The 13,585-nt window shown below is 40.9% G+C and overlaps 1 protein-coding gene across 2 annotated transcripts in view; it reads right to left on the bottom strand.

Annotated features, from left to right (window-relative positions):
- NEK9 (NIMA related kinase 9) overlaps positions 1-8,195 on the bottom strand; it is a 38,055-nt gene extending 29,860 nt beyond the window's left edge. For both annotated transcript variants that reach the window (XM_070416525.1, XM_070416532.1), the window contains exons 1-5: positions 7,858-8,195; positions 5,134-5,311; positions 2,953-3,008; positions 2,346-2,416; positions 829-934 (exon numbers count right to left, since the gene is read on the bottom strand). In XM_070416525.1, coding sequence (XP_070272626.1) covers positions 829-934; positions 2,346-2,416; positions 2,953-3,008; positions 5,134-5,311; positions 7,858-8,073 — 627 coding nt within the window. In that variant the 5' untranslated portion in view covers positions 8,074-8,195. The remainder of the gene's footprint in view (positions 1-828; positions 935-2,345; positions 2,417-2,952; positions 3,009-5,133; positions 5,312-7,857) is intronic.
- Between the last annotated feature and the right edge of the window lie 5,390 nt (positions 8,196-13,585).

Raw genomic sequence — 13,585 nt, 5'->3', positions numbered from 1 at the left:
TCAGATTATTCTTGATGCAAAAAAATCTACTTAAGACATGATTGCTTCCAGAAGCTCAATATGGCACCACTATACAAGCAGACCGAATCCCTGAAGCAGAGAATTCCAACCCTGGCTATCAGCATCCTTGGATGTCTCTATATTGCTTGCAGGCATATCGCAACATTATCGAAAAATATCATCAGAGCAAGATTAATTTTTATTAAACTTACATTTTCAAGTTCTTTTTAGGACAGAGCATTGTGAAACCAGTAGAGTAATCATTGGGTTCTATAATTCCTTAAAGGATGAGATCACTGTCCTTAAAGGTCAACTTATGTCTATGCTTCACTAATGGTCTTTCTTAAGATCAGGTGAGAAGGGAACCCTGCAGTTCAGACTGTGTACAATATTAAAGATCAAATTGTTCTCTGGGCATCAGCCATTTTTGTAATATATGGCTTCTGAACCAGAAAAATTCAAAGGAAACACAAAAAGAAATGTGTAACATCATAAGCTCAAATGTTAAGAGATAAAGTGAAATCTATAAAAGATCCTAGGCTGGAAAAAGCGGTAAAGTATTTTGTTGTTTTTTAGAAAAGTCTCTAGTAAGTGTCAGAAAGGGATTTGAGGTCATACTGACAATGCAGACAATAACTCTTGAAAGAACACCTTAGCATGTAAATGCCTATTAGTGAGCCCTGGCAAAAGACTCCTGTAGATTTGTTTTAAAAGTATGGAGAATCTGCAAGACTACTGAGAAAAGGATGCAGATTTAGGGGGAATAGTTATATCTCATGGTGCTAGAAAGGAAAAGGGAAAAAATAAGACAAGGCAACATACACTTACCGTCTCAGCCATGGAATATTCAGAATTAAGTTTCTTTGCTAGGCCATAATCTCCAAGTTTTATCAGGTTTGCCTTGGTCAGAAAAATATTTAATGTCTTTATATCTCTGGAAAAAAAAAGAAAGATGCTGGATAGCAAGGCCATTACCACACCCAGGATTAGAGAACAAAAATGAGTGTGTCACCATTGCTCAGACTGTTATGAATCCAAACGGTCATCACTTTCACACTGAAAAGGGACTTGGTAGAGTGAAGTAGAAAATTAAACTTCATCCTCCAGGGCTTCATGGCACAGGCATGCCTCCCATACCACTAAAGCCAATAAGAAAAGCTGAGAGGGTAAGACAAAAAAATCGTGTCCCAGGTAATTATAATTCCTACAAGGTATACTACTTCTTCAATTACCATGTATGCTTTGAATGAAGTAATATCAAGGCAATTTTAACACTCGGTTGGTGTCAAAGTTTCAAATCTGTTAAGGCAAGAGAAGAGGCTGCCTGTCCCCATAGCAACATGACTAGCTGTGTAGATCACCTAAATAAAATCACTGGCTATTTTTCTAAAGAAGAATTGACCACATGTTAAACAAACTGTGCCTGGTTTACACTCTAGCTTCCTTTACTGAAAAATGCAAAAAAAGCAGAACAATATTCTTTGTAACTTTTGAAAAGAAAATAATATGCAGTAGTCATTTAATAGCTATCAAGAAGTGTAAGTCAACGATTAATAAACCAACAAAAAGATACACTAATCTCTGGCAATGGTTAATGACTCAAGGAGGATATAATGACTTTTGACAATAAAGATAAATTTTAAAAAACAGGACATAATGATGTGGCAATGTTCATAATGGCTCTCTCCTACAGCTACAAATGAACAGAAAACTGTTCCTCCACCCAACTATCTAGTATAAGTGTACAATTAATTATATGAAATAAATAGGCTTTTTATTCAAATTAAAAGAATTATAGAATTAAAAACAATGGCTAATTATTGTTCAGAGAAAACATTTACTGTGAATTCCAACCAATCTAATACCACTTCTCATAGTGGCTTCTAGGCTTTACTGATGAGTTAATGAAATGAACTCTAAAAGCTCTCTTAAAAAATGACTGAGCAGTACTTAGCTATTAAGGAAATTCTTCTTACATCACAGACATGGTTTAATTTCAGGAAGAAAATATAACACCCTTCGTTATTCACTTTCCTTTCTAAAATCTATCAGTGTGCCCTGGCTGGGTAGCTCAGTTGGTTAGAAGCATCATCCTAAAACACCAAGGTTGAGGGTTTGATTCCCGGTCAGGGCACATACAAGAATCAACCAATGAATGCATAAATAAGTAGAATAACAAATCGATGTCTCTCTCTCTCCCATATCCCTCTGAAATCAATAAATAAAAATTTAAAAATATACAGATGTAAAAGCCCTGCCTGCTTAATCAAGTACTGATGGGAGGCACCTGAGGTAGGGGTTGGATTGGTGGGGAGGAATCAATCCCATATTCTTTCACTCATTACCTATGAAGGATTCCAGCTTTATGGATACAGCTGACTGCTGAAACAATCTGAAACAGGTACCACACCACCATCTGCAGAGAAAAAATAAATTATATTTGGACTGGAAACAAACAAAAATTCGATTTAAATACTCTCTCTCAAACAAATAAAATGAAGGAAGCTGCAACCAGAAGTTACAATTCAACATGACTTGACATCTCTTGCTTGCAGGTTGAACAGGCAAAGAAAAGTGGTAAGGGGTAAAAAGAAAAAGCAGGTCATCATAAAGTAGTTCCAATGTCAGTATAAAGTATAGTATGGTGAAGCAGACGTGTGGAAAGAAATCTGGAAAGAATGCAAAGGTATAGGAAACTGGGCATACCAGTATGCAGTAACAGAACTGGAAAAGAAAGCCCATAGAGAATCATGATGTGGAGGTAAACCATTTAGGAAGCAGCTATAGACAGCTTCCTTGTTAGAGGTTTCCTTTCTCATGAATGTCAACCAGAGCCTGGAAGAAGTGTGAACAAAAGGAAAAAAAAATACTCTTCATTGTTGGAAGAGTTAATACAGAACCAGAATACAACACATTACAATTCTAGCTTCCTACCATAGAAATATGAATTACCTCTTCCTCAAACAACTTGTCCTTCTGACGAAGGATTTTGTCATACAGGTTTCCTCCTGCAATTAAACAAGAGACAGGTTTGAATTGCTTAATAGAGAACAAAGCTTGGTTCCTGTATCTACTAGGATTTTCACAAGTAACACAAATGAAGGATTCTGCTTCCTCTCCAAAGGAAATCCCTTCTTCCCTCTTGACTTTCCCATCTCTCAAGTACTGTATCAAAATATTCTTCAGAGATTCCCCTCTCTAATGGAAGAGGCTCAATACAAAAACAGGAAGTAAGACATTTTAAAAAGAGGAGAGTAAAAACCATTCCTATAGTACCCCAATTAGTGAAAATGTCTTGAATGTCCTCAAAATCAGGTGATTGTCTTTTCTAGAACTTCTTTAAAAAGAATCTGCAACATTTTTGTAACATCTCTCTCTGTATGACTATGAGAACATTTGGGTTACACCAGTGATAAAATGTTTTGTATTTACAGGTATATATAAACTTCTTTTTCTTTCCACTGAAAATATTTCTCAAAGTTTAGGGAACACCCTAGACCAGCAATTTTCAACCAGTGTGGAGCGGTACCCTGACGTGCCACAGAGGCACACTGGTGTGCTGCAAGAACTTTTAAAACAAGCAATACCTGACTATTTAGTCAGGGGCACTAACCTCTTTTCCCTTAGGTTGTCAAATAAAAAAATGACAACAGACAACACAATAGTATCTGTTGTGTGTGAATCGAAATTATACCTTTTTTTTTGTCAGATCTGCAAAAAATGTATTTTATGGTGTGCCAAAGAATTTTGTAATTAATTTATTTGTGCCATGAGATAAAAAAGAATGAAAATCGTTTCTCTCGACTGTTTCTAATCATTATTCCCTTTACTAACTCATTACTGCAGAGTAAGTCTGAATTTGCTTCTCCCTTTCTTTTATCAAGTAATCCTATATAATCAAGAGCTAATATGGTAATTAGATTGGACAGCAGAATGACCTTCTGGAACGACCAGTGGGTGGGATGAGGGGCCATGAGGTAGCCGGGGCTGCAAGGGCCGCCCCTTGCATGAATTTCAGGCATCGGGCCTCTAGTACTATAAATGATCATGGGTCATTTTACTTCCTACCTGCAACTATAACTTACACTTTAGCCCTGGCTAAGTTTCACAACTTTCTCTCCCTCCCTAACTCCATAATTTAGTAACTAGAAGTTTCAATAAAGGTACCATTTGTTCTAGATCTCCTAACCACAAAGGAAGTTAACTACTTGAGGCTTCTGCTACTTCAGAAATCTCTATTATAATCTTGTGCATGTAGGGTTGATCAGAACCAGGACAACCATGATATACAGGAGACTAGACAAGAAAGTTAGAATCGAGGAGCTTTCTCTTAGAGATTTAAGTGAAGAATATGAGACCACTACACTATAGCAGGCAGCTCAAGAAAGGACTGGGGAGATTCTCTTATGTAATAAGGGTAATACTTAGTTCATTATAAATCAAACATTTGCTATATATTAAGTACAATGCTAGGGTCTTTACACAGTCATTTAATACAATAACCCTAAGATGTATGTTATGAACTGTTATCAACAAACTTGTAAGCTGAGACACAGAAAAGTTAAGTTTCTTGTGCAAGGTTACAAAGCTAAAGTCATGAAGCTTGGGATGTGGGTTCAGAGTCTATTTTCTTAACAACTAGACCATTACTGCTATCTTACAAGCAAAAGGGTCGCAAGAAATCAGAGACCAGATAAATAAAGCCATGTTTTACTATATTATCATTTTCATTCAGTTATGACCTTTGGACCACTTTTTAATAGGACAGCTTTCACTGAAGTCAACATAAATCAGTTATCACTTGTAAGATTTCATTAAATATTTTACCAAGCCACAGTATGTCTCTAATGCCTAACTCATGTCATTTTGTGAGGAAAAAAACCTTGAAAAATGAATGTAAAATCCGACTGAACATGTGATTTGAAGATGAAACTGTAGTCACAAGGCAGAATTTGAGAATGCAGGGAAAAGTCCCTCCCTTTATTTTGTGCATCACTTCAAAACTATTCTCTAAACTCAAGAAACCCATTTAAAGTTCTTATCACTCTATTTGTCTTTTCTTTTTTAATCCACTTCAAGGTAGGAATGAACAGACTGTCTTGCTGAAGGAAGTCCCACTGAATTCTACCTTACCGTTACAATATTCCAGCTCAATCAGCAGGGTGGTATTGTCCATGAAGTGATTGTAGTAGGCAATAATGTTGTCATGCTGCAGCAGTGCCAGGATAACAATCTCATTCAAGGCATCCCGTCGTTCCTTCTCCGACAGTCGGGTCAAATCAACTTCCTTCCACACAACCAATGAATCATCCTACAACACAGCAACAGTTAATAGTGTTTTCCTCTTGCCTGGTAGCAAATAAATCCACACATGGATCTGTAAACCTAGGGAAAAAAACTTCCTAGATGGGAAGAGAGTGACTGCTTCTATTTTTTCCTTTAAACAAAAATCATGAACAGACTTTCAAGGTTCCGCATACAATTGAGCATCATAATTTGCTGCAGGACCTTATTGCTACACTTAATTTGCATGATATCAATTCCATGTAAAAATATGGGATGGAAGTAATTTCAAAGATTCTGTTGAGTGACATATGACAGACTGTTAGTCATGATGAGCACTGTAGTAGGGGCTAAAATATTGGAGAAATAGAGAACTGGCGAGTAGTTATCTGTGGGTGACCAGTTTCTTGTAAAATGGAAATTAAACTTGCCTCTAATATTATCAATTTAGATTTCTCTTAGTGATCTTTGTTTACTCTTTCTGGAAAAGAAGTCATAGCTAAGCCCTTTGAGTTCATTTAACTCATGCTGCCCATTTCGAAACTTTATCTCCCATCACTTTTATGTATTACATGTTTTTCTCTATTCACGAAAACTTACCTGCAGCTCCCAATATCCTCTCTTTTATAATATCTCTAATTCTTTCCTGACACTGCTCCCTAGCCCAGGAACATCTCTGCCTAAACAACCCTCCCCAGACGTTAGCATGGCTCTGCGAGGCCATTCAACCTTTTTGGGAAGGTCCTAATGAACCTTCTGCTGTACATTTACTCAATGCAACCATTCCCTTAATTTCCAGAGGTCATACACTAAAATGATCTGTCCATTCTTTTCATATATACATACCACTTAAATGTTACTTGTTTACGAACTGGTCTTTCCATTGAAATGGAAGCTTCTTGAAGGAAAGAGCTGCTTCTAATTAAATCTTTGTAAATACACAGATCTAATAAATATTTGGTGATATGGATAATGTTATATAGTTTTTGGGAAGTGTAATCAAATTTAACTTAAAACAACCTCAGTAATTAAGTTCAACATGATAATAATGGAAAGGCATGGGGCAAAGAGGTATAAAACTTTGTTCAGCCGAAGATTTACTTCTAATTTAAGTGAGCAAGTCATTTTAATATACTTTTAGTTTCTTTAACTATAGATAGGTACACTAATGCTCACCTCCTCTTCCTCATATTGTGAGTACAAATAAGAAAACAGAATACTGCCGAAACTGGTTTGGCTCAGTGGATAGAGCATCGGCCTGCGGACTGAAAGGTCCCAGGTTCGATTCCGGTCGGGGGCATGTGCCTGGGTTGCGGGCACATCCCCAGTGGAAGATGTGCAGGAGGCAGCTGATCGATGTTTCTCTCCCATCGATGTTTCTGACTGTCTATCTCTCTCCCTTCCTCTCTGTGAAAAATCAATAAAATATATTTAAAAAAAACTAAAAAAAAACAATACTGCCTGGCTGATGTGGTTCAGGGGTTGAGCCAGGAAGGTCAGGGTAGGATTCTTGTCAGGGCACACGCCCCCTTGGGCTCCATCCCCAGTAGGGGGCGTGCAGGAGGCAGCCGATCAATGATACTCATCACTGATGTTTCTCTCTCCCTGTCCCTGAATCAGTAAAAACATATCTTTAAAAAAAAGAAACTAGAATACTAACAGTAACTCTAACATGTGAACTAGGGTAAAAAAGAACAAGTAAAGATACTCTCCTGCAACCACCTCTCTCCCCCATCTTTCAGCCTTAAAACTAGGTTAGCTCGGGACACACACAACTACAGATGGATCGCTGATGGATGAATCAGCTTCAGTAACCAGCAAGTTCTCATTCAGCGCTTACCTATTCTAAAGCTTAGGTTTTGAGGCTTTATTGATCAAAGTCAGTTTATGGTTAGTTTTTTGTAAGTGGAGTCACCACTTCGGGGTTTTAGTTAGTACATATTGTGAACTTAGGGGTCAGTGACCTACGGATCTCTTCGAAGAAAACGTAGGGGTGCAAATGTGGATGGGGCGATTGTGTTCACATTATGTTCTCAAAGGAGTCCTCGTGCCCCCCAAAGTTAACACTTAGGCTTAGAATATAACAAAAAAGGATTACCCAAGCATATAGCTGCTGGGTAAATACTGATGAAGAAACCAACACACCCCGGCCTCCCAACGATCTTCAAGAAAAATCTCCAACTGAGTGTTCACATCGGAACTTACAGACACCGGCAAAGACGTCGGAGCTGCCTCCGCCGCGGGAACGCGGGCTCTGCCCTCCTCCCCACCCTGACCTCGGAGAGCCGTACAGCGGGGGAGGAAGTGAAGTTTGGACAACGCCTCACACTCACACATCACTTCGGTTTTACACTTTGTAAAGCATCGTCGCTTAATTTTCAACATAACCTTTAAAGTTTATTCTAAAGGTGGTTCTGACTAACCCCATTTTACAGATGGGGAAACTAAGGCTACGAGGAGGTTCCATGCCTTGCTCCGTCCCCGGGCTAAACAGAAACGACCCGCCAGGATGGCGGCGACCTAACCCATTCCCAGCGCGGGGACCGGCGGCGGGCGCGGGGGCCGGGCCGCTACCTCGGTGCGGCGGTACAGCGTGGCCTCCCCGAAGGCGCCGCGGCCCAGGACGCGGATGGGGAAGTAGTGCAGCTCCTCCTGCTCCGCCGCGCCGCCCGCTCGCGGCCCCGGACCGGCGCTGGGCCCCGGGCCCGAGTCGCCGCCACCCCCGGACTCGCTCCCAAAGTCCGAGTTGATGGAATCGCAGTGTCGCTCGTACTCGCCCAGCACCGACATGGCGGCGGCCGCGGGACCGGCCTGCGTGTCACCCGGGGCGCTGGCCGCGAGGCGCTTCGGTCGCTTCAAAAGCAGCCCGCGGCTCCGGCAGCCCCGCCACCCAGCGAGGTTCCATGGGGGCCCCTGCCTCCTGACCCGGAAGCAGTTGTGGGTGCTTCCGGCCCGGCGGCGTTTCCTCCGCCCTCGCTGGCCCGCTGCTGAGTCCGGGGCCGGGCTTTCCTTCCTGCGGGCTGGCGGGGAGAGTGGGGCCTCGTGCCGCGGTTGGTGAGCGTGTGGTAGGGCCCGCGTGGAACCGACGGGCTCCGGCAGGAGCGAGGGGTCACCGCCGGGTCTGTAGACCACCTCCCGACCCCTGGCCGGTCCCGGGACAGCTTCCAAGTCCGGAGTTCGTCCGGACTCATCTTGGCGCCTGGCCTCGGGGGCAGTGACTGCACCGCGCCCTTTGTTTAGACTCTACCTTCCTAATGCCGCGACCCTTTAATACAGTTCCTCATGTTGTGGTGACCCCCAACCATAACGTTATTTTCGTTGCTACTTCATAACTGTAATGCTGCTGCTGTTATCAATCGTAATGTAACTCTGATATGCCGGATGTATTTTCATTGTTACAAATTGAACATAAAGCATGGTGATTAATCACGAAAACAATATGTAATTATATGTGTGTTTTCCGATGGCCTTAGGCGACCCCTGTGAAAGGGTCGTTCAACCCCCAAAGGGGTAGCGACCCACAGGTTGAGAACCGCTGGTTTAGGGAGATACTGTAGTACGCCAACTTACATACTTGTCTCCTGTCATCTTAAGAGTCAGTGGGTCCACTTATTTCTCCCAGGACCACCCTAGGTCCCTTCCTCATACACAACTCCAAAAAATTGTTAAGCCAATTCTGACACTGTTCTTACCTTTTTTTCATATTTAGCATTCTTTGGTCTTTGACCATCTGAATTCCATGCAGCATTCTTTGAGAGTTAGGTGTCACTGGGGGTGGGGGATCTCCCTGGCCTCCAGCTGCTAAGGGAATCGCAATGCCTGGATGAACGTGTTCCATCAGTTATGTGACCGGGGCAACTTCACACCTCCAAGCCTGTTTTTTGATCTGTAAAGTTGGTAATATGATCTACATCAGAGAGATAACAGCTAACATTTATAGAGTTTCTAGCACCATTCTAAGTGGGTTTTTTTTCCATGTGCCATCCCCCTTAATCCTATTATTCCCATTCTACAGAAGGAACCAAGATACAGAGAGGTTAAGTAACCTGCTCAATGTTACAGTAAGGGGAGCTGGGAGTCAAATCAAGCAATCTGGCTCCAGATCTCTTCCCCAAGCAGGATGTGTTGGGGCTAAGAGAAAGGTTACCTGGCTGGAGGACAGGGTGCATGTGGGGTAGAAGAAGGAGACAGGGCCTCAAATATAGTTTTATAGTTTGGCTTTTCCTGTGGGCAATGGAAAATTATTGGAGATTTTTAAGGAAGTATATGATTAGTATACTGTATGTCCCTAGTTGCTGGGTAAGTCCCAGCATAATAGACCCTTCTTCTGCTCAAGTGCCCAGCTCAGACAATAAACAATACAGTCACCTTACATAAGATCCAAGTTATATTTTACAAAGAACTCTGATGACAATGTGGAAGACAAAGACTGGAGGCAGGAAGACCAGTTAAGAGGCTATTTATATTCTAAGAAAAGAAAAGGCATTAAGGAGCTATCAGTGTTGAGTGGAGGTGGAGAGGGGTCCAGGTTGAAGAAATCCATCCAAGGAACATTTAAACTTGGTGATCAGTCAGGAGGGATATGGTTGTTGAGGTAAATGTGAGAGTCCAGGAGATACTTCCAGGTTTTTAACTAGGTGATAGTGATAGTGACAGCGAATTAGAGGGAGAAGCTCTAACCAGTTTGGCTCAGTGGATAGAGCATCGGCCTGCGGACCAAAGGATCCCAGGTTCGATTCTGGTCAAGGGCATGTACCTTGGTTGCAGGCACATCCCCACTGGGGGCCGGGAGGGGGGCGGTGCAGGAGGCAGCTGGTCGATGTTTCTCTCTCATCAATGCTTCTAACTCTCTATCCCTCTCCCTTCCTCTCTGTAAAAAAAAATCAATAAAATATATTTTTTAAAAATTAGAGGAAGAAAATTGGTATAATGGGGTGAGGGCTAACTAATCATTTCACATTCCTCTGACCTCTACAGTTCATCAACATTCCTTTTAAAGTACCCTACACTCTGCATAGCATTGGGTCTGAATAGAAAAGTAAAGGGGTCTTCTGTCTCCTTTGACCTAGATCCAATGTTTCTGTTCTATTAGCGTACCAGCCTTTATAATGATGATTTGCTTACACTGTGCTTGCACTTAACTAAACCTTTTTCATATCCAGTCAATCTAAAGTAGCACAGCTCCATGGTTAGACCATTGGCCCGTGTATTGAAGGGTCTCAGGTTTGATTCTAGTCAAGGGCATGTCCCTCAGTTGTAGGCTCGATCCCTGGCCGAGGTGGGAATGCCTGCCAGAGGCAACCAATTGGTTCTTTCACATTGATGTTTCTCTCGGTCTCTCTCCCTCCCTTCCACTCTCTCTAAAAATCAAGGGAGAAAAAAATATTCTCAGGTGAGGGTTAACAACAAAAAAAAAAATACATAAAGTACCACAGCCCTCCCACCAGATCACATCACTCCTTATTTTCTTCACAATACTTATCTATAAAATATTGATGTCTTGTTTATTATGTTTACTTTATTGGCTATCTTCATTCATTAGAATATAAGCTCCATGAAAGGATTTTGCACTCTTGTCCACAGCTATATACCATCAGTGCCTCGAAAAGTGCTTGATAATATAGGCTTAAAAATTATTTGTTGAGTATCATGTCCCTATTGTCTTGTATGCATATAACATTTTTTAACCCAAATGCAAGACTGACTGATAACCCATTACATTTTATTTTGTTGGTTCCATTCCAGAATTCTTTATTATACAGATATTTTTTGAATTTTCAGTTTATTCATTCAACAAACACTGAGTACCAACTTGTGCCAGATGATGGGTTACAAGAGAGAACAAAATAAACATGGTCTCACAGTCCATGTACCAGACAGATAATGAAGTAATTATAAGGATAACTGTATATAAGTGACAGTGTTGTAAGACTTCTAGAAAGGCATTAGAAGGGGCATTTTTCCAAGACAAACTTAATGGGTTAGTGAAGGCTTCCTGTCAGTATTGGCTAAACAAAGTAGTAAAATAATTCTGGGTAGAGGCCATCCCAATTACCACCTCCTATTAATTAGAAGGCACTTTGAGGATGGGTATTGCTTATTTATCGAGTCTACTCCAGAGTTTAGCTTAACACATTAAACAGGATATTCAATAAATGTCTTCTTGAGTAAAAAGAATGGGAAAAAAAATCACTTAAAACCAGAAGTGTTGACTTTCACTTTAGAGAAACTGAATAGGGTTCAGCCAAAGCTTAAAGCTTCATTTTTCTGGCATCTCTGCAATGATAATTTCTATAATTTGGTTAGCTTGATATTATGCATTGTTCTACTTATAATGCACTAATATAAGCTTAACAGACAAATGTAAGCACTCATGCTCATTTCTTCTTCAAAATGGGTATAAATAAAACTAAGTTATCTGACCTTTGAATATTCATAAGTCCAGAAAAACTCAACATTCTAAAGGTATAACTGATTTTAAAGTGCCTTTGGTCAAAAACAGGTATTTCCATGTTATATTTTAACAAGTGAACAGTTAGGATGCTATATAGCAGAAGTTCTCACTTATGAATGCAGATTCCCAGGGGCCACAGAGTTACTGTAAAGATTAAAGAAAAAAAAAAGATTAAAGGATCTACCAAAGTACCAAGCAAAATCTATACCTCCATGATCTGATATGACAGCCACTAGCTACATGCAGCCATTGGACACCTGAAGTAGGACTAGTCTGAATGGAGAAGTGCTGTAGCTATCAAATGCATACTGGATTTCAAAGATTTTATATGAAAAAATAATATATCTCATTTATCATCTTAATATTGACTACACATTAAAATGCTAGTTTATGCCGAAACCGGTTTGGCTCAGTGGATGGAGCGTCAGCCTGCGGACTGAAAGGTCCCGGGTTCGATTCTGGTCAAGGGCATGTACCTGGGTTGGAGGCGGCTGATCGATGTTTCTCTCTCATCAATGTTTCTGACTCTCTGTCTCTCTCTGTAAAAAATCAATAAAATATATTTAAAAAAATAAATAAATAAAATGCTAGTTTGGATATATTAAACTAAACACACTAATTTTACTTTTTTAATGGGGCACTACAAATTTAAAATTATACATGGGGCTCATGTGGGACACCACTGTAGCAGAGTGAATAATTTGCAAAAAGTACTACCATTTAACAAGTATATGATACTTTTCAGACTATTAAATTTAAATTCGTTGATAAGGTCTGCTGTATGTATTATGTTCTCTAAAAGTAAAACTTCAGTGAGAAAGAAGACATTTCTGATGTTAAATTACTTATACTCAGATATTGGGAACCACTACTTTGTATAAACTCACTGGCAAATTACCCATTTTTCTGGGTACCGGAAGTGGAGGGTCAGCCAGTGAGCATGAAAAGCACTTCAGGTTGCTCTTGGAAAGAAGCTTTATGAAAACCTAGAGGCCCGATGCACGAAATTCTTGCAAGGGGCTCGGCCCTTGCAGCCCCGGCTTCGTCCTGAAGGTTGTCCCAATGGTCGTTCCACTGTTCAGCCGTCCAGTCTAATTAGCATATTACAATTTTATTATTATAGATGTTCAACTGCAAATAAAAGGAGAAAATGGCCTTTACTTGCTGGAGTGAGGTTTTGCATAGATGTGATGGGCCAAAATAAGCAAGTTCTGAGGGGTTCTAAATTGGGAGAGGTATTTTAAGGAAGGAGGGCAAGGTGAAGGTTCTCTATAGCAGAGGTGGGAACATCCAACCCATGGGCCATATAAGGCCTGTGAAATCATTTGTTTTGGCCCTGCCAAGGCATTAGGGGTGAGTTAAATATTTGATAAAATATAGCAGGCTAGTTTTTACATTGATAATTTTGGATGGCCCTTGAATGATGTTATATCCAAATGGGCCCAGTCGGTGTAGCTCAGTGGTTATGCATCGACCTATGAACCAGAAGGTCACAGTTCGATTTCTGGTCAGGGCACATGCCTAGGTTGCGGGCTTGATCTCCAGTGGAGGGCTTGCAGGAGGCAGCTGATCAATGATTCTCTCTCATCGTTGATGTTTCTCTCTCTCTCCCTCTCCCTTCCTCTCTGAAATCAATAAAAATATATTTTTAAAAATCCAAATGGCCCGCTGAAACCGGTTTGGCTCAGTGGATGGAGCTTCGGCCTGCGGAGTGAAGGGTCCCAGGTTCGATTCCGGTCAAGGGCATGTACCTGGGTTGCGGGCACATCCCCAGTGGGGCATGTGCAGGAGGCAGCTGATCGATGTTTCTAACTCTCTATCTCTCTCCCTTGCTCTCTGTAAAAAAAT

Source organism: Myotis yumanensis, unplaced genomic scaffold, assembly GCF_028538775.1.
Source record: "Myotis yumanensis isolate MYYU_CA2020_CCGP unplaced genomic scaffold, mMyoYum1.0.hap1 SCAF_1, whole genome shotgun sequence".
Classification (NCBI taxonomy): Eukaryota; Metazoa; Chordata; class Mammalia; order Chiroptera; family Vespertilionidae; genus Myotis; species Myotis yumanensis.
Note: the sequence above shows the minus strand (reverse complement) of the source record. Positions and strands in the feature narration are given on the sequence as shown.